Source organism: Notolabrus celidotus, chromosome 11, assembly GCF_009762535.1.
Source record: "Notolabrus celidotus isolate fNotCel1 chromosome 11, fNotCel1.pri, whole genome shotgun sequence".
Lineage (NCBI taxonomy): Eukaryota > Metazoa > Chordata > Actinopteri > Labriformes > Labridae > Notolabrus > Notolabrus celidotus.
In genome coordinates, this window is record NC_048282.1 from 23,041,783 (window position 1) to 23,062,462 (window position 20,680).

Sequence of the window (20,680 nt, forward strand, 5' to 3'; positions counted from 1 at the left end):
TTAATTTTATTTTTTATTGTTATTTTATTTTTATTTTGTTATCGAACCAGTGCAGGAAATGAAATAATGTGATTAATGACAGCTCTGTGGTCCATGAGTGCAGCTGAAAGCAGATCCTCTTAATCTGCCGGTCAGGTCAGTTCACAGTCTCAGTCTGCGGACTGATACTGACCATGTGGTATAAGGTCAATCCCATGGCCTCATGCAGCACAGGGCGGCGCTGTGTGTTGTTGTAATGGGACAACAGAGACAGCCACACCGGAGGGAGCAGGAAGTTTTACGGAGAGGCCATCGGTCTGAGGGGGGAACCACCGTGTTTGTCAGTATGACAGGTTTGTGATTCAAGGGTAAGATGTTTTGTCTTGTTCTGGATTGTTTACTGTAAGCTCCTCGCACTGACTTTTAGTGCGGTGACAGGCTGGCCTTCTGTTCAGAGGATTGCACTAAATTTCCTCTACAGCATCACTAGGTTGTTGCTGTTGTAAAGTATTATTATAGAGGCTATATCATTTTTGCTTTATCTGTTTGGACGTTATAACTTGAGGAAGCCTGAACATTCTTTCTGTTGAATCAATTCAACATAATCAGATTTCTAGACCTGTCTATTTTTGTTATAGGCCTTAGTCAGTTCTGTTACATGCGTGAGATGCTCAAAGCTATCCAAGCTGTATAAAATGAATGAAGCTGTAGTCATACTTCATTGTACTGAACGTCTTTGTTCACACACCTGTGTGTGTGTGTGTGTGTGTGTGTGTGTGTGTGTGTGTGTGTGTGTGTGTGTGTGTGTGTGTGTGTGAGGGGGGGGGGGGGGGGGGGGGGGGAGTCTGTTTCACTTTGTTCAAGTGTTGCCAGCTGAATTAAATAAATCCTCATTAATGAAGCCTGATGGCAAACGAAATGAGTGATTTTCATAGCATTTGACTTTCAGCATTAAGCTTCTCATTAAGCTTTTTGCCACATGGCCAATTTTTCTGGTTCAATAAGTGTAGCCTATTCAACCTCATAAACAAGAGAATAAACCTCTTAGATTTTTATTTTCAGTGCAGAAGCAATGCCAAGACCAGCTTACTTACAAACTACTTAAGGCTAGACATTAAATCAGCAGGCATTTAATTAGAGCTTTTCTGGTGAATTCTAATTGTACAGGTACATGACCTGTCAGTGACCTTACCTTCACATTAGGGGGCCAACATATTTTGGTTCCTTGATGCCTCAGTGGTTTTCAATTCAGGAACAGTGTTTATGAAGTTTAAAATGTATTTGATGTAACACTGCCTCTTCCTCATCCTTGATAAGACATTTACGATTGTCATGAGAAACTCCAGAGGGACACCCAATTCCTGTGCTCACATCAGAGGCTGGACACTGAACTGGTTGACAGACTTGTGCTGCAGCTGAACAGGATCTACCCCCAGATACTCAGCGACAAGGAAGCACACAGGGTCAGTATAGATAATATTACAACACAAATGATGTGACCTTCCTACACTCACTTACAAATTGAACAGCATTAGAACTCAATTCGGCTTGTGTCTCCCTGCAGTTCAGGAACCTGAGTGTGCCCACAAAAGTGCGGTTAGCAGAGCTCTTGACGCACCTGTATGTGAAGGGAGAGGAGGCCTGTCATGAATTCTACAGAGGACTTCACATCCATGCTGAGGATGTCTACACCAGCCTGCCCACTAGAGTCACCCAGAGAGGTAAAACCGCTGTGCAGGGCATGAGAGACATTGTTCATGGCTGCAGATTGCCAAGTAAAGCTGTAATCATCTTCTTTAAAAAGTAGTCCTGCAGACTCGCATACAAACTGTCTTTTTAGTTGTAATTTCGAATGACCTTCAAGTTTGATAAGTAGGTCCTTAAAGATGAGGGTGTGTCAACATCCAGTTTTCTCATTTCCTGTGCTTAATGTAATCAAAGTAAATACACTGACACACTTGTAGCTTGCATTAACCTGAAAGGCTTCTCTTTCTGTTAATACCTGTTATGTTACCTGTCTTGTTACATACAACTTGAAGTCCACCACTTAATTAATCTTACATGTTTGAAATTATATAGTTAAGTTTATCTAATATGTCATGCAATGATTACGCAAATCTCCCAGCCAACTGTCCCATAATGGTGCACCCCCTGCTGTGTAATTGCCCTGTGTGTCCTTTTGGAGGCTTATCCCATTAAAGTTAGGTAGAGAAGCAATTGTGCTGTATGCACGCCATGTTAAGAAAAAGATCCCTCAGTGCAAATGCTGTTATATAAAGTGCGGGGTTTACCCTTTAACCAATTCTGACTTTCTGTTCTAGATATGGTGGAGCCTAAATGGAAGTACAATGCAGCCAGCACCCAAGAGCGATACGTGCTTAATGACAGAGGTGAATTCAAATCAACATTTCACACTACAGAAGAGAACAACAGGGCGATACACATGATGAGCTGTTTTATTTTTTGTCACAGTTTTTCATGAAATTTACAAATTACAGTGGTGGAAAGAAGTTTTCGGACACCCCATGCATTTTTTAAATATTGCATTAAGAATCACTCTTAGGTCTTCAAGTGCAATTTATTTTAGTACAGTCACAGCCAAAATACTAAAGAAATTCTAAAAAAGCCATTAAAAACTTAAAATTGATTGGTTCCATAAAAATACATAAGAAATTTCGAGTATTGGGTCATTTTGGTACAAGTGACACACTAATGAAGGTGGTGTTTTTTATTAAAAGACACATATTTTGTTATTGTGCTTAGTGTCTATATAAAGCCAGCACATTTGAAAGTTCTTCAGAGACAAAAATGTCTAAAGCAAGGAACTTAACGCAGGAAACATGCCTGAAGATACAGATTCTCAACCAGGAAGGGTACAGCTGCCGCCAAATAGCCAGAAAGTACAGATGCAGTCCTTCAGCGGTTGGATACACTATGCAGAAATACAGATGAACTAATAGCTTGAAAGACAAACCAAGATCTGGGCGTCCAAGGGTGTCTTCAGCAAGAAACAGCTGCATCCTGATCCGCATGTGCAGGGAAAACCGCCGAATGACATCACAGGAGCTTCAGCAGCAGGTGGTCAAACCAAACTGGTGTCCAGTGTTCCACTCGCACTGTACGTGGCTGACTTTTAGATCATGGCTTAAGGTCCGACAGGGCTGTCAAGAAGCCCCTGATCAATGAGAGACAGAGGTCAGATTAGCCTGCCGTTGTTCGGCCCAAGCACACAAGAATTGGATAGCCAGGAACTGGAAGAAGATTCTGTGGTCAGATGAGTCCAGTTTCCAGCTTTATCCTCCTCCTGCTAATGTGAGGGTACGCAGAGAGAAAAATAATCATTTGTATTTGTTTGTGTCCGTCTAATGCAGCCACACCTTTTGAACTACAAAAAAGATTTTTCCACAAATATATCCTGACAACATTTGAGAATGTATAAAATTTTAAGGGTGTCCAAAATCTTTTTTCCACCACTGTATATGGGAGTTTGTTTGAGTGAGGCAAGTACAGTATTTAGAATCCATATATAGTTTGAATAAGAGTGACAAATTGTTCACTCCAGATGTTTACAGACTGATGACCAGTTCTCCTGGTAGGTTTTATTTTGAGGCTATAATGGAAATCACCCAGCAGATAGCTAAAACGCATTCAAGATGTGTAATCTACCATGACAAACAGATTCCAGAACATATATTTCTAATCATATTTCAAAGGTAATGATTAGGCCCCACACAATATGAGACAAATATGCCACATTGGATAACATAGTTTCATACTTAGTTGCGACTAATGAACACACAAAAGTGTGTTTATTAATTCTAACTTACAGTTCCCATTTCTATATGCTCTACACACAATACCTGCGTTTGCAACATGTCTCTCCTGAATCCTTTTAAAAAATTCAAGGTGCTGTTCTTTATAACCACTAAACTGGCTCCACTTAATCTAGGTTAGCTGATAGCTAGTTTAGCTTCATCTGACTACATCAAGATAGTGCAAAAGCATTTTTGCTACACCCAGGCCTTTGTCCGTTAAGAGAGAAAGCTGATTAAGAGAGGAAGCACATAAAATCATTTTGCGTATATGTTTTAATCATTTAAGACCTTTTGCAATGTATTCACTGCAAATACTCATATACCAATTACAATGCGATCAACTGCCCAGCTCTCCCATATCAGCAGACTATCAACACTAAACTATGAGATGATAACATAACTATGAAAAGTGCTTGTTTGAAGCCATTGGGATTTTAAATGACTTTCAACAGTTGGCCCATCCTTGTCTATATATTGCCTTTGTTGATCTATTCTTAGTAGAAACAACTCCTCATGTTAACTCCTGTTAAAGTTTGGGAAAGGTCAACAGTGATTCATAGGAAAATAATTTGTGGTCAATGGTCCAGAACACATGTTGAACTGAAGTCATAAAAGTTTTATTTGGAAACCTGACCACAAGAATTGTTTTCAAAATGGGGCGGTCTTCCAGTTTATCTGTGTCAGGGTGCCTCTGCACCCCGCACTGATCCTCAGATAAGTCCCTTAAGCCAAACTAAGCTTTGTTCTTCAGCACATGTAGTTGTCTGCTGAACCTTTTAACCCCCAACATCACAATGTGGGCCCCTCTGCTCAGCACTGCTTCACCATTTATCATCCCATTGCATCCAGGGCTTTGGCTTTGTGGGTCAGTTAAGCTCACGTGTAAACCCCAGACTAAAGCAGCCTCCTCTGTCCTGCATTCCTTTGAACAGTTATGGCTGCATCCACTGGGTCAAAGGTGTGTTAGCAGGGAAATGGGTCATCATTGAAAATGTGAAACACTGACTCCCATTTATAACTCATATAGGAGAAAGACTTCTGTTTCACAAAGCAGTTGTGTACTCATTAGTCTTGCCACATATATACATTCCAGTTTGTCCTTCTTTTCTTTTTTTATTCCATTGATTAGAAGTCCTGGTCCTACTTGGCAAAATGGTATCCCCACCTACTAATCAATACTCACATGGTTAAAGGTGTTACTGGTTTTTAAAGGTTTTTTCTTTCTTTCTTTCTTTCTTTCTGTAGGACCGATGTTCTTCCTGAGCTGTTTCAGTTTTTTAGTCGGTGTTGCAATGCTCTACTATTATGGAGGTGAGTCATGTAGAGTCATGTCTTTATATAGCAAAGAATATCAGACTGCATTAGCATCAAGAGCTCCTCCAAACTTTGTTTATATTTCATATTCAAAGCTTACCTTCCACCCTGTTGACTTTTATCACTTTTAAACCACTACAAACTAAAACTCCTTGTTGCCACTCTTCCCCCCCCCCACAGAGGGTGACACATTAAGATGTACCAGACCTTTTCTTCACTGCTCTGCTGCTGCGCTAAGTAATGGTGCTAAAGATGTTTTGATTTCCTATGCTGAGGTTTGAAAACAGAATAGAAGAGGCCATTGAGGTGCTGAAAATGAAGATCGGGTCCTTTGACAACATCAAACCATTAAATGTTCCCCTTTGCAGTGCCAAACTCAGAACCTTGAAGAGCTACGTGATTTTTTCATTTTCATTTTACCTTTGTCTTAACAGTACTTGACTTGTTTTGCAGTACTTGTATGGAAAACATGTAATGTTCTACCCCAAAGCTTGTATATATGAGGCTTATTTTCTGTATGCAATGATTCCAGTCACATTCTCTATAAAATGTAATATTTGCTGCACTCCGACTGACCTCTGCTTAGGTTTGAGCTGAGTGGAGCTATGCTGGCAATCACATTATGTCACTAAACTCTACTGAAGGCATTAGTATGAATAATGGGGGGTTATGTTGTCCTACTAACAGAGTTCCTACAAGAGTTGCAAAGTATTTATACTGCCTAAGTGTGCAAACTTACTGTTTCCCTGTAATCTGTTCATGCATTGCATTCTTTCATCTCCCTGTGCCTTGACGGTGGTGCGGATAATGGGACAAGCACAAAGGATTATGGGTCAGAATTTTCAAAATATATACTTGTCTAATACAAAATGTTACTAGATAAAGTAGAAAGTCTTTTTGCACATCAAATCCAATATGCATACTGCAATGATACATTACAGCATCCATACATTTATACCGCTTAGTATGGCATAAGAATATTAAATATTTGGATGTCTAAAGATATTTGAGATATAATAAATATGAAATAAATAAATAATATACTTTTTTAAAAATGGGAGAATTGTTTTTGGAATGCAATGTCCCAAGAAAAGTTTGTTAATGTAAGAAAAAAATTGAGTGCATTATTAAAATGTTTGTTCAAATAAAGCACCAAATCATTTTGACTCAATCTGAAGTTCTGTCTTCTTTTTGATTTAAATAGATCAATAAATCCTTGAAAAGACCTAAAATGCATCAAATAATGTTGACTCAGTGGAGCTGTAGTGAAAAAGTAAAGTACAGCATGTATTATTAATGTGACTGGCACTGTTTACTTTGCTATTAGATCAAGATAGTTTGCTCTGGGAACATGAAATGGAGATGATTAAATCCGTCTTCCTCTCATTGAGCGACATCAATGAAAACACTAGAGGGCACTGTTCCCTCGTTCAGTCGACCAAAATGGGAACTAAGGATGGAAAATGTTCTGGTGTAGTATAACAAAGTCAGGGGCAATAGACAAACAACATAAATGAATAATGATCAATTGATTGAATGAATGTAGTCTTAATTAAATGCCAGCTGCTGACTGCTCAAGATAGCCATGTGTGCAGAGTAGATGCATTTTATACTCACTTGATGCCCTTTTAAGTATTACTCATAATGATGACTCAGTGGGAAAATTGCCTCATCCAAGATGTTTTATATACAGTGCTCTGCTGTACAGCTCAGGTGTCTGATCTCCAGAGTCTTGAGCCACACCTTCCTGCTTCTATCTCCGCTGCAAAGACAGCAGCAGAGGAGGCGGGCAGGGGAGGTGCTGAAGGGGGCTGGAAGTGTCACCAGGGTGATTGTCCAGCTTGAATGCCTGTATCCATCATCCCCTCTTGAGAGCTATTAATAGTGTTGCTTCCAATGAGCTGAAACTTCTCCTTAATCAACGGCATCAACAGCATCTTCTGAAGTGAGACTCCCACTGAGCTGCTTCTAAGATGGAGCCACAGACATACATTATGTATCTATATCAGTCTACAGATCTGCCTTGAGTGGAGCTGTGTGTGTGTGTCATCAATCTGGCTCTCGGCCTGTTTCCACGGTTACCAATGATAGTTGTGGAGGAGGAAGAGGATCAGATTGTGACGTTGGTTTGTCATCTTAAGGGTGCTTTGTCACAGTCACATTGAAGAAATTATACAAATCAGCCTGATTATTCTTGAGGTGTTCTCAAGATAATGTAAAACAAGTTCAAACTTCTTTTGTTTAACAACTCCAGAGTGTAAATTGAGGATTTTCTTGTGCTGTAATTGGGGCTTCGATGACATGGCTGAAACACTGTCTAATTAGGGCCTACATTTTAACAAGCACTTCTGCTGGACTCTGCTGTGTTGACTGACTCATGAGCTGCTGGTTCGGAGAACCACAGGCACACTCAGACTGTGCTCAGAGAGTTGAGGCACAACCAAACATTGTTTTAATTTCATGTTAGGCTTGTGGCCTGTGGTTGCGGACAGATGTGTCCCTAAGGTTTAGCCTCCTGGGGCTGGACGGCGCTTTGACTCACATGGGCACACCCTCTTCTGTGTATGTTTCCTCAGCCGACCCCTGAATTCTCCTGGTCCAAGCTGTCTGGACAGGAACTATGAGATCTTGCACGAACATCAGCAGTTATTAAAAATTGAAGCCTGTTCTCCATTTGTGTGTGTGTGTGCGCTACTGTGCATTTGCAGTCTGGCAGTGCTTCAGGTCACTCTCGGGCAGAGAGGGAGACAGACAGCATGAGGTCACATGTTCCTGACTGCTGTTGTCTCCGCTTTCCTGTTTATCCATCAGAAACAAATGTTGTGTTGTTTGTGCATCAGACCCCATTGTCTCTTCTGATGTTTCTCTCTTGTTTGTTCTATTTTTCCCTGTGTGCATGCAGCAGTTTGCAGGACAATGATTTTCTGGTAAATGAGCCAGCTGTTGGATTTTTGGGGGTTTTGTGTAGTTTTCCGGTGGAAAATTCTCTGAGAGCCTGGAGAGGTCAGTGTGTTTGTAGGTCAGGTAGGGGGATTGTGAAGGTTTATGTCAGAAAAGGTGAGGACCCAAAAATAAATGCTGACAACACAGATGTCTTTGGAGAAAACTGCACAGTGAGACATAAGACAAAAACACCTGTGAGAACAAGAAGCAGAGAAAGAGAGAGAATATTTGTTATTAGACAGAGAGAATACCTGTGTTTTATTGTTCAGTCACTGTGTTTGGGCCGGTGGACTCCAATGGCTGTAATAAAGACGTTCACAACCACTATGATAAAAACCAGGCATGTGGCCAAGTCCTCCAGAACGTCCGACCTCCAGTGTTTTTGTTCATCATTCAGGTCCCACTGAACTGTGGACAAAAGAAGAACACACAAATACACACACTCAATGAATGTCTCATCTAACATCAGCAATCTACTTTATGCTGGGACTCCGGCCAACTCAATACACACTGATTTATTGACAACGATAAATCCATAAATACTTTATTCTGGGTGCGTGTCCACAAGTGATCCCACCAAAATTGCAGCGGCTCAAATGTTACATTCTGGCGAGGGCAGATTGATATGGATTGCTTGTGCAACTAACAGTTTTATTTTTTGTCATCATAAAACTAAATGGGAGTTTTGACACCAAACATTTTTATTTTAATTTTGGTCCTTATTTGGTCCTTGAGCTCCAGCTTTAAAATCAAGTTTATTACTATGCAGGGATGTAAAGAGTTCTAGTAATCATTGATATCATTTATTTGAGTAAAGTATCACAGACAAAATGTGATAAAAGTGAATCTATGATAAATGTACTCAATCATTTTTATCACTTGCATTTGACACCATTGACCACAGTTTGCTTATATCCAAACTGCTTAGTTATGGAATTAGGGGGAATGTTCATAAGGCTCAGAAGTTATTTGTAAAATTGAAAGCAGTGCGTACAGTTTTCTGGTTTGAATTCAGAGTTTATGACTGTTAAGAGTTCCACAAGGGTTGGTTTTGATCCCAAAATTGTTTATCCTGTATATTAATGAAATATGTGATGTTTCCAGCATTTTGCAATTTCTTCTGTTTGTGGATGACACTATTATTTTTTGTTCTGGAAAGGATTTAAAGTCAATTAGAGATACTATAGTGTGCGATATGGTCAAACTTAAGAGGTGGTTTGGTGAAAATAAGTTATCCATGAACTGGAATAAAACTAAGTTTATGATTTTTGGTAACAAAAAAAACGATGATCAAATAAGTTTGGTTTTAAATGGTGTTAACATCTCATAGGAGGCTCATAGACGGAAATTTAATTTCAAAAGTCCATTACATTAAAGCAAATGTGTGTTTCAGTTGGTGGAGTAAATCTTTGGAATCCTCTGGATGATGATATAAGATGCTGCTCTAATATTTTACAGTTTAAAAGAATGTTAAAAGGTAAAGTAATGGGGAACTACAAACTCATCCAGTAAATCTGTATTTGATTGTTTCAGTGTTTATTGTTACATTTGATGTTTTGGTGAAAAGAGAAGGTGATTACCATCGGGTTAGTTGTCTGGTTTAGTGGTAGATCATGTTGTGATTAAGGGGAGGGGCCGGTATTATACGTTTTTCTTCTTCCTGCTCCTGTTTGTTCATGGACAGTGTATACTCTATTTTGTGAAGATGTGTATCGAATATGTTGTGTTGTCAAACACTGAAGTGAGCAAATAAAATTCTTATGAATAAATGAATGAATGAATATAGACCAGTGGGTTCATCTGTTCTATACACCGATCAGCAATAACATTATGACCACCTGCCTGGTATTGGGTAGTCCCCCTCTCAGCAGGTGAGGGTTAAAGCCGCCCCAGCTTGAGGAGACATGGACTCCACTAGACATCTAAAGGTGATATCTGGTATCTGGCACCAATAAGTTAGCAGCAGATCCTTTAAGTCCTGGACATTGCAAGGCAGGGCCTCCCTGGACTGTTCTTGTTTGTCCAGCATATCCCACAGATGCTGGATTGGATTGAGATCTGGGGAATTTGAAGACCAACCTTCTTCTTCTGTGGTTCAGCTCTGATACTCACTCAATTGTAGGTGCTTAAAGCTTATGGACAGAGGTCAGCATGAGCACCATGACCAGTCTGCAGCTACACAGCCCCATACACAACAAACTGGGATGCACTGTGTTCTGACACCTTTCTATGAGAACCAGCATGAACTTTTTCAGCAGTTTGAGCTCCAGAAGTTCTTCTGTTGAATCAGGCCACACAGGCCAGCCTCCACTCCTCAAGTGCATCAATGAGGCTTAGTCGCCCATGACCCTGTTACCGGTTGATTGGTTTCCCTTCCTTGGACCACTTTTAAGAAGTGCAGACTGGGAAGAGATGCAGTTTTGGAGATACTCTGACCCAGTCATCCAGCCATCATAATTAAGTCCATGTCAAAGTCACTCACGTCCTTTACTTGTCCATTTTTTCTGCTTCAAACACATCAACTTTGAGGAATAAATGTTCACTTGATGCTTAACATTTCTGATCTACAAACAGGTGCAACTCAAAAAAAGATAAGCACATCACACACCACTTGTCAGTGTTCATAATGTTATGGCTGATCAGTGTATATCAGTGATGTTGATGTACTGTCCATGCAGGAAATCTCAAATGTTCATCCTAAATCCCTGAAAATCTACTTTGTTTTCAGCTACTGGAGTTTTTTATTAGTTTGTTAATAAAAAGGTCAAATCCTCTGGGTTCCAACTCACCTGAAGAATAAGTAGTGTCAATATGTAGGAGAACATAATGTTATATGAATTCCTTTGCCTGCATGTAAATGCCAAACAAAATGAAATTTTGTCCAAACATCAGCCAGCATCCTTGTGTTTTCGCATTCATCACTTCTTCTGCAAGTCAGAGGAATAAAGGAAAATGAAAGGGTCGGTTTTTCATTTTGCAAAACTTATCTCAGGACAACAAGCTTGTGATTCAAGAAAGAATGATGTAGGGAAGAGTGAGCTGATTAAAGGAGGTTTGTGTTTCCTGTATTTCTATGTGTCATTTAATTTCTGCACTTTGATCTAAAAATGTTGAACAAGACAAGCGATCCAAATCGAGTTAATGACCTAACAAGTAATGAAGATGTCACTGTCACTGTCTTGTGAGTGTGCGTGTGTGTGTGCATGTGAGTTTAGGGAGGGTTTACAGTAGCCATTACTCTACAGTCACATGCTCTATGTTTGTATATGTGAGTGTGTGTTAATGGGAGATAACCAAGTGTTAAGCGGTGTAAGGACCCCGCCTGTGTGTGTCTGATCTGACTGGACTGGGGTGGACAGGGGTTGGGGCGGGGGGTTAGGGTAGGGGGGGTGGGGGTGGTGATGGTATGTAGGCCACTCACATCACGCACCACTGGCTCCATTAGACAGAGCTGGATCCACAGGAGAGAGGGAGGGGAGAATTTAGGGGAGGTGGGTGGAGAGGGGGAGAAGAGAGGGCGGTGGGGTTCAGAGCAGTCAGACAAAAATGAAGGAATAGGAATGAAAAGAGCCACGAGAATGTGATGTGTTTGATATTCTGGTGGCGGCAAGGAGGTGTGAGGGGGGGTTTGGGTGTAAGGGGGGCCAGTGAAGACGGGATTTGGTGGAAGGAGGAGGTTCGGCCTTCATGAATGTGTGATGACTAACATCCTGATTGACCTTCTCTGTGACATATCAAGCTTTAGAAGACAGAAAACAAAAGCAAACCATTTGAGTATGTTTGATTGTAAGGAGGATTTTTTTACCAAATCTGATTCGATTTTTTTAAACGACACATATTTTATTAAAATACCTTTTCTCCATATAATCAATTAGAGTACAAAAATATGGTTAAAAAATGGTTGAAGCTAAAACAATGATCATAATAACTGGGTTATGTTCAGATTTTTCGTCTACGGTGGCCAAATTGAAGCACTGGCTTCTATGAAGTTTATATGGAAACCTTTTCATTTTCATTATTGTAATATTTTTAAAAAGTTTATTATTCTGGACCTGGATAACTACCAAACTTTCATGGACATATGAAAGTATATATGTATATATACAGTATTTACACACATATGTGTTTATATACTGTTATATATGTTTATGTACTGTTACGGGTCTGCAAGTCACATGACATGAAGGACAGAGGTGCAGGGACACTAACAAAAAGAAACTTAAACCCTTATAAACAACAAATGTAAGGCATTTGGGTTCTTAAAGGTGGAGAGGAAGTGTAAAACTCCACAGCCACCCATTAATGATACTTCAAATGAGTAGACAAACTAAGGAAATGGCCAAAACAAACATTGTAGTCACTTGGAAGGGATAAAAACCAAATGCATAAAATCTCTTGAGAGATCAAACTTCTTTTTAATTCTCTTTGTCACCCTCCGTTTCTCCACAACACACCAACAAACATATACACTCTTTCTCAACAACACTCTTCACACAAAACCCAGAGAAACCAACTGAAGGGGTTGACTTCTCTGTTGCACACACCAAACTGAGGGACAACAACTCCTTTTATTGAGCAGCCTGAGAGGCTGTTCATATGCAGCTATCCTAAAAAAAACTCCTATGTCCAGCAAATTTAGTCATATATGAATTGATGTAAGAAGTAACTGTTAATTACCGCACCTTAACTAATGATGTAATAAACAACCATTGTTACATGAAGTCATAGTGACAGGATCATGAGTTCATGGTGAACAACAGGAATTAATCATTAATCTATACAGAAATTCATCTTGAGTCATGCATTACTTCAACATGAATTAAGCATTATTTCGATAATAAAACTGTTCCATTATTGTAAAGTGTTACCTAATAATTCAACCCACAGTAAATAAGTGATGACATCATGTATATTTTGTAGAAATATGTGGAAAGGTTCAGTGAAAAGTTAGATATCTATGGGAAATAATGCTTAAAATATTTTATGCAATATATTACTTCTTTTTTTTTTTTATAGCTATAGATTACAGACAGAGGAGCACAAAACGGAAATGTTTAGCACTAGAGCTGTAGTATTTCTGGATATATGGAAGGACCATGACAAATACTCCTTATGTACTTCTCTTGCTGGAGCTGAATGAGTCAGTGTGACCTGGCTAAAGTGCACTGACCTGCGTTTTGTCAGAGTAAATTGAACAGTCATTTAACCTGCACTGAAACAAATCATCTTAGCTCATCCTACCATCTTTATGGACCCTTTTTTTTACAACACCAGATTTTGCTTTTAGAAACAGACATCCTCAGACCTCTAGACATGTGACTTAATGGCACCATGTGTTGATTCTTTCCTTTCTTTCTGTTTTCTTGACGACACAGAAAGCCCGCTATTGACAATTTCCGTTGACACCCTGCAGCACAAAAACATACTGACCCCTGACCTGGAGTCAGATGAGTTGCCATGGTTACAGCTAGCGGGTAATGAGTTGTTTGTCAGTGATCAGTGGACTTGACATTGCAGAGGAGAGGGGGGTGGAGGAGAAGAAACTCAAAGGGAAAGCAAAGGTTGTGACGCTCACCAGACAACAAAGACACCAAAAGGTCTCGGTGGGCTGTGTTTATTTTCTCACCTATGAAGATAAGCAGCACCCCAACTGTGACCTGCAGACAGAGGGAGATGCTGATCAGGGCAACGATGGGGGTGTAAAAGGAGAGGTCGGACCCCTGGTCAAGCACCGCCTTCAGCTGGGAAGCGTTAGCCATTAGCAGAGCCACATCCAGCATGCTCTCTGCCGCACTCTTCTTATTGGTGTAGTGGTTCATGTTCAGAGGGGTGGGGCTGCTGGGCTGAGCATCTGGATGAGAGGCCTGGGGAAAAGAAGAAAGTATCTGGCATGGAGATAAAAATGTTTATGGCTTTGAGATAACGCATGAAAGAAAACTCCTGGAAATAAACGGAAAAGCACGAATGGTGTGCTGCTGGTTTGTTGTCCCTGCAGAGCAACAACGCAGCAGCATGTTGTTGATGATAGCAGCAATTTTTGTGCTTCCTGTGCATTGATGCTGAGGATCTGGTTATCATGTTGACCTAATTAGCACAACAAGAAGCTATTAGTGCTGCAAGGAGATACTGGCACAGTGGTAACAAACCATTTCAAATACTGTGATTGTAAACAAATCAAGTGCAATGTTTGAGTCTGTCTGCTGGCTGTAGTTTCAGTGATGACATTCACTCTGCACATGTTCTTGTTCTGTGTCAAGGCTCCGAACATATCTGACCCTATGCTTTTCCATGTGCCCTTTCCTCTAGTTTTGTTTGACTTTCTTTGACTTCAAAGCAGTGAGATTGACTGTCCATGTTGTGTTTGTTGTAGCATGTGATACTATTACCCTCTCAGCCGTATCTTTCTTCATATGTCCCTGTGTCTTGATTCAGAATTACAGAGTCCCTGAGGTCCCTTGTCTCATAGGTTCCTCTAAACTGCCGTAGACGTCCTCCTGCTGTGGACATTCCAGACTCCAGGTGATACGAACGTGTTGGACTCCAGCAGCAACAGCTTCTACTACTTGTCTCATCACTATCATCGCTCCTGGTTCTGTTCGAGGTTTCTGCCTATTAAAAGGAAGTTTTTCCTTGCTGCTGTAACTAGCTAAATATTGCGAGGTGCAATGCTTATGGTGGATTAAAGTGGGGTAAGACTGAGTCTTACCCTGTCTTGGTGTTGGGTCTCTGTTCATAATTTGACATAGAGTGGTCTAGACCTCCTATGTTTGTAAAAGTGTCTTGAGATAACGTTTGTTGTGATTTGGCGCTATACAAATAAGGATTGATTGAGAGTAAATTAGGTAAATGAACTGAGAAGACCCAGAGCAACTTTTTGCAACAACTGGAGCCAACTTCATTAATCCTGCTTTGTGAGACAGCCTCTAAGAGAGGAGGGGTATTTAGGCTGTATTTCTTCCAGGGTATAGTCAACAGTTGATAACTGAAAGCATCAACGAAAGACTACGACTCAGTTTTATGTTGAATTCTACAACCCATTGATCCTTGTGTGGGTGAGGATTGTGTAACAGAAGCGTAGCTGTGTTCTTCTTTCTGACTGTGTCTGTATGCCATCCAAGTGGACTGGGAAAAAAGACATCAGCAGAAGCTTGAAAAAGTAAGAAATAGCTCTTCTGAAAGGATGAGAAAAAAAAGCATTTTCCATTCTGGCCACTGCACTGAATGAACATCCACTTGCACTCACTATTCAGCCTTTCCAGACCAAAAACCTTAGCACCATTGCTGAATGTTGGTTGAGTCAAGGCCTGGACCTGCACACGCACAGTCAAAGTCTCCCCCAACATTAATAATCAGCAGTTGCTCCCAGTCTCCTCCTCGACGCTGAAGCCTTCCTTTTTTCTCACAACACACCCCTGCTGCTGAGGGAGCACAGTTTGTCAAGGATTAACCAAAGCACAGAGCTATACGACTCATCTTCCCTCTGGGATGAGACAAAAAGAAGGAAAAGAAAAGCTGTACCCTCTAATTTGCCACAGGGTAGGCTACAGCTGAATTACAATGTCTTTAGGAGAATCACAACAATCACACGGCATGGTTATGTTGATGTACGAGGGGGAAGTACAAACCGCACAGACAGTGTAGTCATGGGGGGTGTACTTACTTGGTAATTATTTGGATGACTTTTATAAACCCTGTGATCACCACTGGACAAGCTGTGTTTAATTCTCTTAATAAGCCATTAGGTCATGGATTACATGTGTCACTTGCCTAGTTCTACATCTGGTTGCATACCTATAATTTTAGATTCTAGCATTTAGTATAGCTTAATGTGAAAGCTGCAAAGACATCCCGACTAAATCCAGCAATCTTCGAAAGAAAATAATCCTCCATGAGTTTTCTCACAATCCTTTCCTCTGGGAGCCGTGACACCCCTTGGTATGACTCATAACAAGAATTTGAACAGCTCCTCAAAACAGCTTTCCCTACATTCCTCAAGGAACAGGGATGTGTTCTTGTGTTGTGTGTAGCCCTGTGTGACCAGGAGTTGTGCAAATGGTACGCTGTCATGACGTGTCAGGGTCACACATGCTGCTCACGACGCAAGCTTCTCTAAGGACAGCCTTTTATCCCCGAGTCAACAGACCACAGTGAGATAATGTTGTTGTGAGATCACTGGATGGAGTCAGAATGTCTAGAAAGCACAGAGCATGAGTTTTCTTCAAATTTCGTCAGCAGCTGTTGAAAACTATTTTTGTCTTTTGTTGCAGAATTCAGTATTCTTTACATACAAGGTCATGACTGAAGGCCTCAAGTCGCACCGAACTTTATGTCAGGAGTAACCCTGCAGTTTACTTACATCATATTTCTGAGAACATAGGAAACAACTAATCATAGTAGATGAGATATTTAGAACAAGTAGATAGTGAATCTACGTATGTCACACTGTGCTGACACTAGAAGATGGGTGTGTTGGACATATTACAAGGAACAAATAAAAGGAGGCATCCGAACTAGGCTCTCTGATGATAACACTTCAACTTGAAAAAAACACACAGGTCAATGCACATTTGTATATCTACGCTGTCTTTTGTTTCCTATTGTGAGGCAAAGCACTTGTCAGTCTTCCAGCCATTACTGATCTATTGTTATTTTTCAATAATCTGAAGGTTCTCATTACGTCAATCACTCTGCACGTGTTCAAGGTTCTAATGCTTGTTTTGTATGATGAATTATTCACATTGTAATCCTAGTTTGAAATGAACTCTGGGTACATGTGGGAGGATGTAGACGAGTAGGTGGGGATAGAAAAGTTGTGTGAATCTTTATTAAATCTCAGTAATGCGTGAGCAGATGGATTTATGTTAAAACATTAAATGGAGCCTGTTTTCAGTGAAATCAGATGAGATGTACACTTAAATGTAAAACTGTAGGTAAAAGACAAATGAAAGAAGGTGGCCAAGTAATTTATCCATAAATTATATTTCAAAATAAATTAATGTTGCGCTTGTAGTTAGGATAAATTCAATTATGCATACCAGAAGTGGCAACTGAGACTGCCTCTTATTCAAAAAAAAATATACATTACTTATTTGTTTTAATTGAAGTTTGGTTATATTTCTTAAATATATACAATATACAAAGCACAGATTAGATAACAAATGAAAAAGTATGCAGTATAAAATTGACAATAGAAGATACCTAATACTCATATGTTGACTCTGAAGACTCTAAAAGCACATTTAAGTAAACAATCTCATAGTAACTTGAAACTACACCCACTGGAGTTGTGTTCCATCTTAAATAACTATCTTTACGTCTGACTCTAAGCTAGACACCATAAACTACACAAATCCCTCCCTCTGAAAAAGGCTTATAGTCCTAAATTCCCGAGTCTGTACCAAAACCTTTGTTGAACCATAAATGGTCTCTCATCCAAATGCCAACTAAAGTTTTGGCTCTTTTCCAAACAATAGAAATGAACTCATTGAACTTGCACATGTAATCCCAATTTTTTGCCCTTTTCCCACATCCTCACATACCACTAAGTAAAATACCTTCTTTTCAGCTACTGTGAGAATATGTCATCCGTCATTTAGTTTTGTACCACAAAGTTCTGTATCTGCCTGTGGGAAGCTCACAAAGCAAGACATCACTTAAAAACTTGCATGTATTATTTAGTTAACTGGACCTGCTGCTGCTGTTCAACGTCATCATGAAAAAGCAAATGAACTTGCATCTGTAACTGCATGGGTGTGTGTTTCCCATCCCCTTTTGTGTTTTTTTTTCTAATACATCAGCACTTCTCTGCTCCCCATCCATCATGTCCTATCAGCAGCCTGCCTCTCTCACTCACCTCAAACTCTGGCCCTCCTCCAGATGAGGATCGACTCAACTGAAAATCTAATTTCCATGATTCTCTGTAGGGCTTTTAGTTTTACAGCCTTACACAGTCCAAAGCAAACATAACTGTTCTATCCCATCATGGCACTCAGAGAATAAAATACTTCCTCAATCTGAAAAATGTTGTCATAACTATCAGAAAAAAACAGGCAAAACAAATTTCCACAGGATGTACTGCAATCTGACATGGGATGTGATTTCATTGCAACAGAAGCACTTATATTAAGAACATAAAAGATCTAACCTCCGCGAAACAAACCATGGGTTGATTCCTTCTTATTGACTCACAGTGGTAGGAGACACATTGTAAATGAGACCAGTTGCTCATTTTATTGAGCGTGAGGGTATTACATTCTGCATCTGTTGGCTGAGCTTTGACAATCACAAGGAAGTATCTCTGGCTGCCATTCAGGATCTCTCTCTCTCTTCCTCCCTGCTTCTTCCTCAAACACATACACAATCACCCAGACACTAATACATCTATCTGAATATAACATTCAGATAGACACTAACACATCTATCTGAATGTGAATGGCGCTGTTAAAACAGTGACTATAGAGATGACATAGAGAAGCTCATTCCCTTGCCTTGTAAAACTGGATGCATCTCCAAACTACCATCGTAATTACTGCTCCAATGGCAACTTCAATCGCCACATAAAACACAATAAACACTCCTTGCTCTGCAACAATCTAGCCATGGAACAAAGTACTGTGACATTATATAAAAGTAAAACTACATGTACAAGTGTTTGTGTGCTCATTTTGGCCACTGAAGTGGAAACAAAGGAGCGTATTCATTATTTATAAGGTCACTCAGGTGCCAACAATGCCTCACTCCCCAACTGATCCAGACTGTCATCTGACCTAGCAGCATGCCTGAACCAGACATGTACAAATGTTTCAGTCAAAATATTTTTTAAATCATGTTTTCTTTGAGAATGTTGAATCTGACATCATTTTTAGATTGTTGGTTTCCTCCAACATAGATCTGCATGATGACAATGGAATTTGAGAAGAGACCAACATGCAGGAACTATGGTGTCCATTTCCACTTTTCATGAAAATGAATCAACCACACCTTTAGGGGCGATCCCAAAATTGCTCTACCAAAAATTAACAATAGTTTGCACAACTGCTGCATACATTTTAAACTTTTTAAAATGGCAAATCCATCCATCCATCCATCCATTCATCCATCCATCCATCCATCCATCCATCCATCTATCTATCTATCTATCTATCTATCTATCTATCTATCTATCTATCCTGCTTCAGAAAAACGCATGGACAGTTTAGTCCTGCATTATGCTAAATTTACCTGATTTCTTTTAAAATGGTCTCAAATATCCTACCTCAGTCCCACTCCCCCTGTTGCTTCTGCTGCTGCTGATCATCATATCCCTATGTGTCAATGTATGCTACTGCGCCTCAGCTGCAGGCTGCGGCTCCGAGAAATTGAGATTCAAAGTGTCTTGTTGTAGGGGAAAAGAGGACGGGACCTGCAGTTATTTAGCCTCGCATTACTTGCACGATCAGTTAACATCCAACGAAAATATCTAAAATATTATATTCAAAGAAATATATTGAATAAAAAGCTGTTGAGCTGGGAGTGAGAGGCAAAGAGACACGTGATTGGACGAGTTGGTGAAGGGCGTGAAAGAGATTTTACAGCATTTTTACAGCATCTGTGGAGGGATTGGCCATTTAAAGTGCGTGGTCCTTGGCATACCCGGATTCTCTTTGGCCCTTTTCTGTTCAGTTTTTTTTTATTTTTACATTAGATATGTGTCACTTTCGCTGCCGAACAGCAGCAGCATGATGATGGGGATCTCTGTGGTGTCCTCCCAGCCTGTCGTGTTATTGGCCGATCCCTCAAGTCGTTACCAGGGGCGTGGAACCAAGCGAGCTGAATGGGAAGCATATTTGTGTACCTCGCCGTGGTATTGACTTCAGTGAGGAGGACAGACGATGACAAGCTAAAACACAGTTGTCCGCGTGAATTAATTACCGAGGGGACGACCGGGGTGAACCCACATATGTGGTGTGTTTGAGCGGCCTGAGGGTCTTTGACTGCACGCTCCGCATTCAGCAGGGCACGGAGAGACTCGGCATCGTCAGCTGCAACCGAGGAAGAGGGATGCGACTTCAAAGGATATAAATACGACATATTGTGTCTTTTTCGTGACTAAATGGGATCATTTTTATTAAGCAAAGACTAAAGTTGAATGTTAAATTGTTTGCGGTCGTGCTCGTGGCTCCTGTGTGTGAAAATCGGGATAATACACAGATAGGGCGTTAAATGGTCCACCTTTATTTTTTTACTGTGGACAAACGAGGTTTTTCTTTTTCTCATTCTGGACCTTTTTCTCCTCTCTGTGTCGCTTGGGCGTGTTTGCTCGGGTTTATTCGCTTTTCACGAAGGTAAGTCGTGTCCCACCTTTGTTTAATTTAAGTTTCATACAATGTTTGAACCACCAGCTAAGCTTTAAGGCAAGTTAGCACCTTTAATTCTGGAGTACCTACCCAACTTAACATTAAGTGTGAAGCAGCCTGCTTGTTTTTTCCTTCACATGGTCATTGAGGGCTTCTGCTGTGTTCAAACTCGTGGGCTTGCCTTGTCAGCCACCTGCTTTTATTGACTTCCTTAAACTCTCTAAAACAGCTGAAGCCCATGAATGTAATACTTGTTAAAGGTAGCTTCAGTATTTTCTTGTTGTGTTCTGTTTC

At 40.3% G+C, this 20,680-nt stretch overlaps 3 protein-coding genes across 10 annotated transcripts in view; 2 read left to right on the forward strand and 1 right to left on the reverse strand.

Moving 5' to 3' along the window:
- Positions 1 to 295: 295 nt before the first annotated feature.
- On the forward strand, positions 296 to 6,092 carry LOC117821211 (caspase recruitment domain-containing protein 19-like). Its single transcript, XM_034695321.1, has 6 exons — positions 296 to 332; positions 1,297 to 1,442; positions 1,544 to 1,700; positions 2,301 to 2,369; positions 5,040 to 5,105; positions 5,289 to 6,092. Exons 1-6 carry the CDS (start codon positions 326 to 328, stop codon positions 5,387 to 5,389), a joined length of 546 nt encoding a protein of 181 aa, XP_034551212.1. The 5' UTR covers positions 296 to 325; the 3' UTR covers positions 5,390 to 6,092.
- On the reverse strand, positions 2,486 to 20,616 carry LOC117821212 (ninjurin-1-like). 4 transcript variants are annotated; one of them, XM_034695325.1, is made up of 4 exons: positions 20,477 to 20,616; positions 13,678 to 13,915; positions 8,303 to 8,459; positions 2,486 to 3,286 (listed from the first exon to the last, which is right to left on the reverse strand). In XM_034695325.1, the coding sequence occupies exons 1-3, from the start codon at positions 20,486 to 20,488 to the stop codon at positions 8,317 to 8,319; spliced, it is 393 nt and encodes a 130-aa protein (XP_034551216.1). In that variant the 5' UTR covers positions 20,489 to 20,616; the 3' UTR covers positions 2,486 to 3,286; positions 8,303 to 8,316. The 4 variants fall into 4 exon arrangements, with proteins under 4 accessions (XP_034551216.1, XP_034551214.1, XP_034551213.1 ...); XM_034695323.1 differs by lacking the exon at positions 20,477 to 20,616 and adding an exon at positions 19,306 to 19,574 and having other exon boundaries at positions 2,486 to 3,283; XM_034695322.1 differs by lacking the exon at positions 20,477 to 20,616 and adding an exon at positions 19,306 to 19,574.
- The window catches only part of LOC117821210 (serine/threonine-protein kinase WNK2-like), a 51,279-nt gene continuing 50,407 nt past the window's right edge, over positions 19,809 to 20,680 (forward strand). For 2 of the 5 annotated variants that reach the window (XM_034695316.1, XM_034695317.1), the window contains exon 1: positions 19,810 to 20,374. The gene's annotated coding sequence lies outside the window, so the exon portion shown is untranslated. Of the gene's footprint in view, positions 20,375 to 20,680 lie in introns of all 5 variants that reach the window. The other 3 variants (XM_034695318.1, XM_034695319.1, XM_034695320.1) reach the window with 3 other exon arrangements.

Bases quoted from the DNA above. Each gene is read 5' to 3' on its own strand.
- LOC117821212 (XM_034695323.1), bottom strand. From the start codon at position 19,350: ATGATGATCAGCAGCAGCAGAAGCAACAGGGGGAGTGGGACTGAG. The intron at 13,916-19,305 runs GTAGGATATTTG...TCTTTTCCCCAG, and splicing joins ACAGGGGGAGTGGGACTGAG to GCCTCTCATCCAGATGCTCA. The intron at 8,460-13,677 runs GTGAGAAAATAA...TTTTGTCCACAG, and splicing joins GGTGCTGCTTATCTTCATAG to TTCAGTGGGACCTGAATGAT.
- LOC117821211 (XM_034695321.1), top strand. The intron at 1,443-1,543 runs GTCAGTATAGAT...GTCTCCCTGCAG, and splicing joins GCGACAAGGAAGCACACAGG to TTCAGGAACCTGAGTGTGCC. The intron at 2,370-5,039 runs GTGAATTCAAAT...TTCTTTCTGTAG, and splicing joins ATACGTGCTTAATGACAGAG to GACCGATGTTCTTCCTGAGC.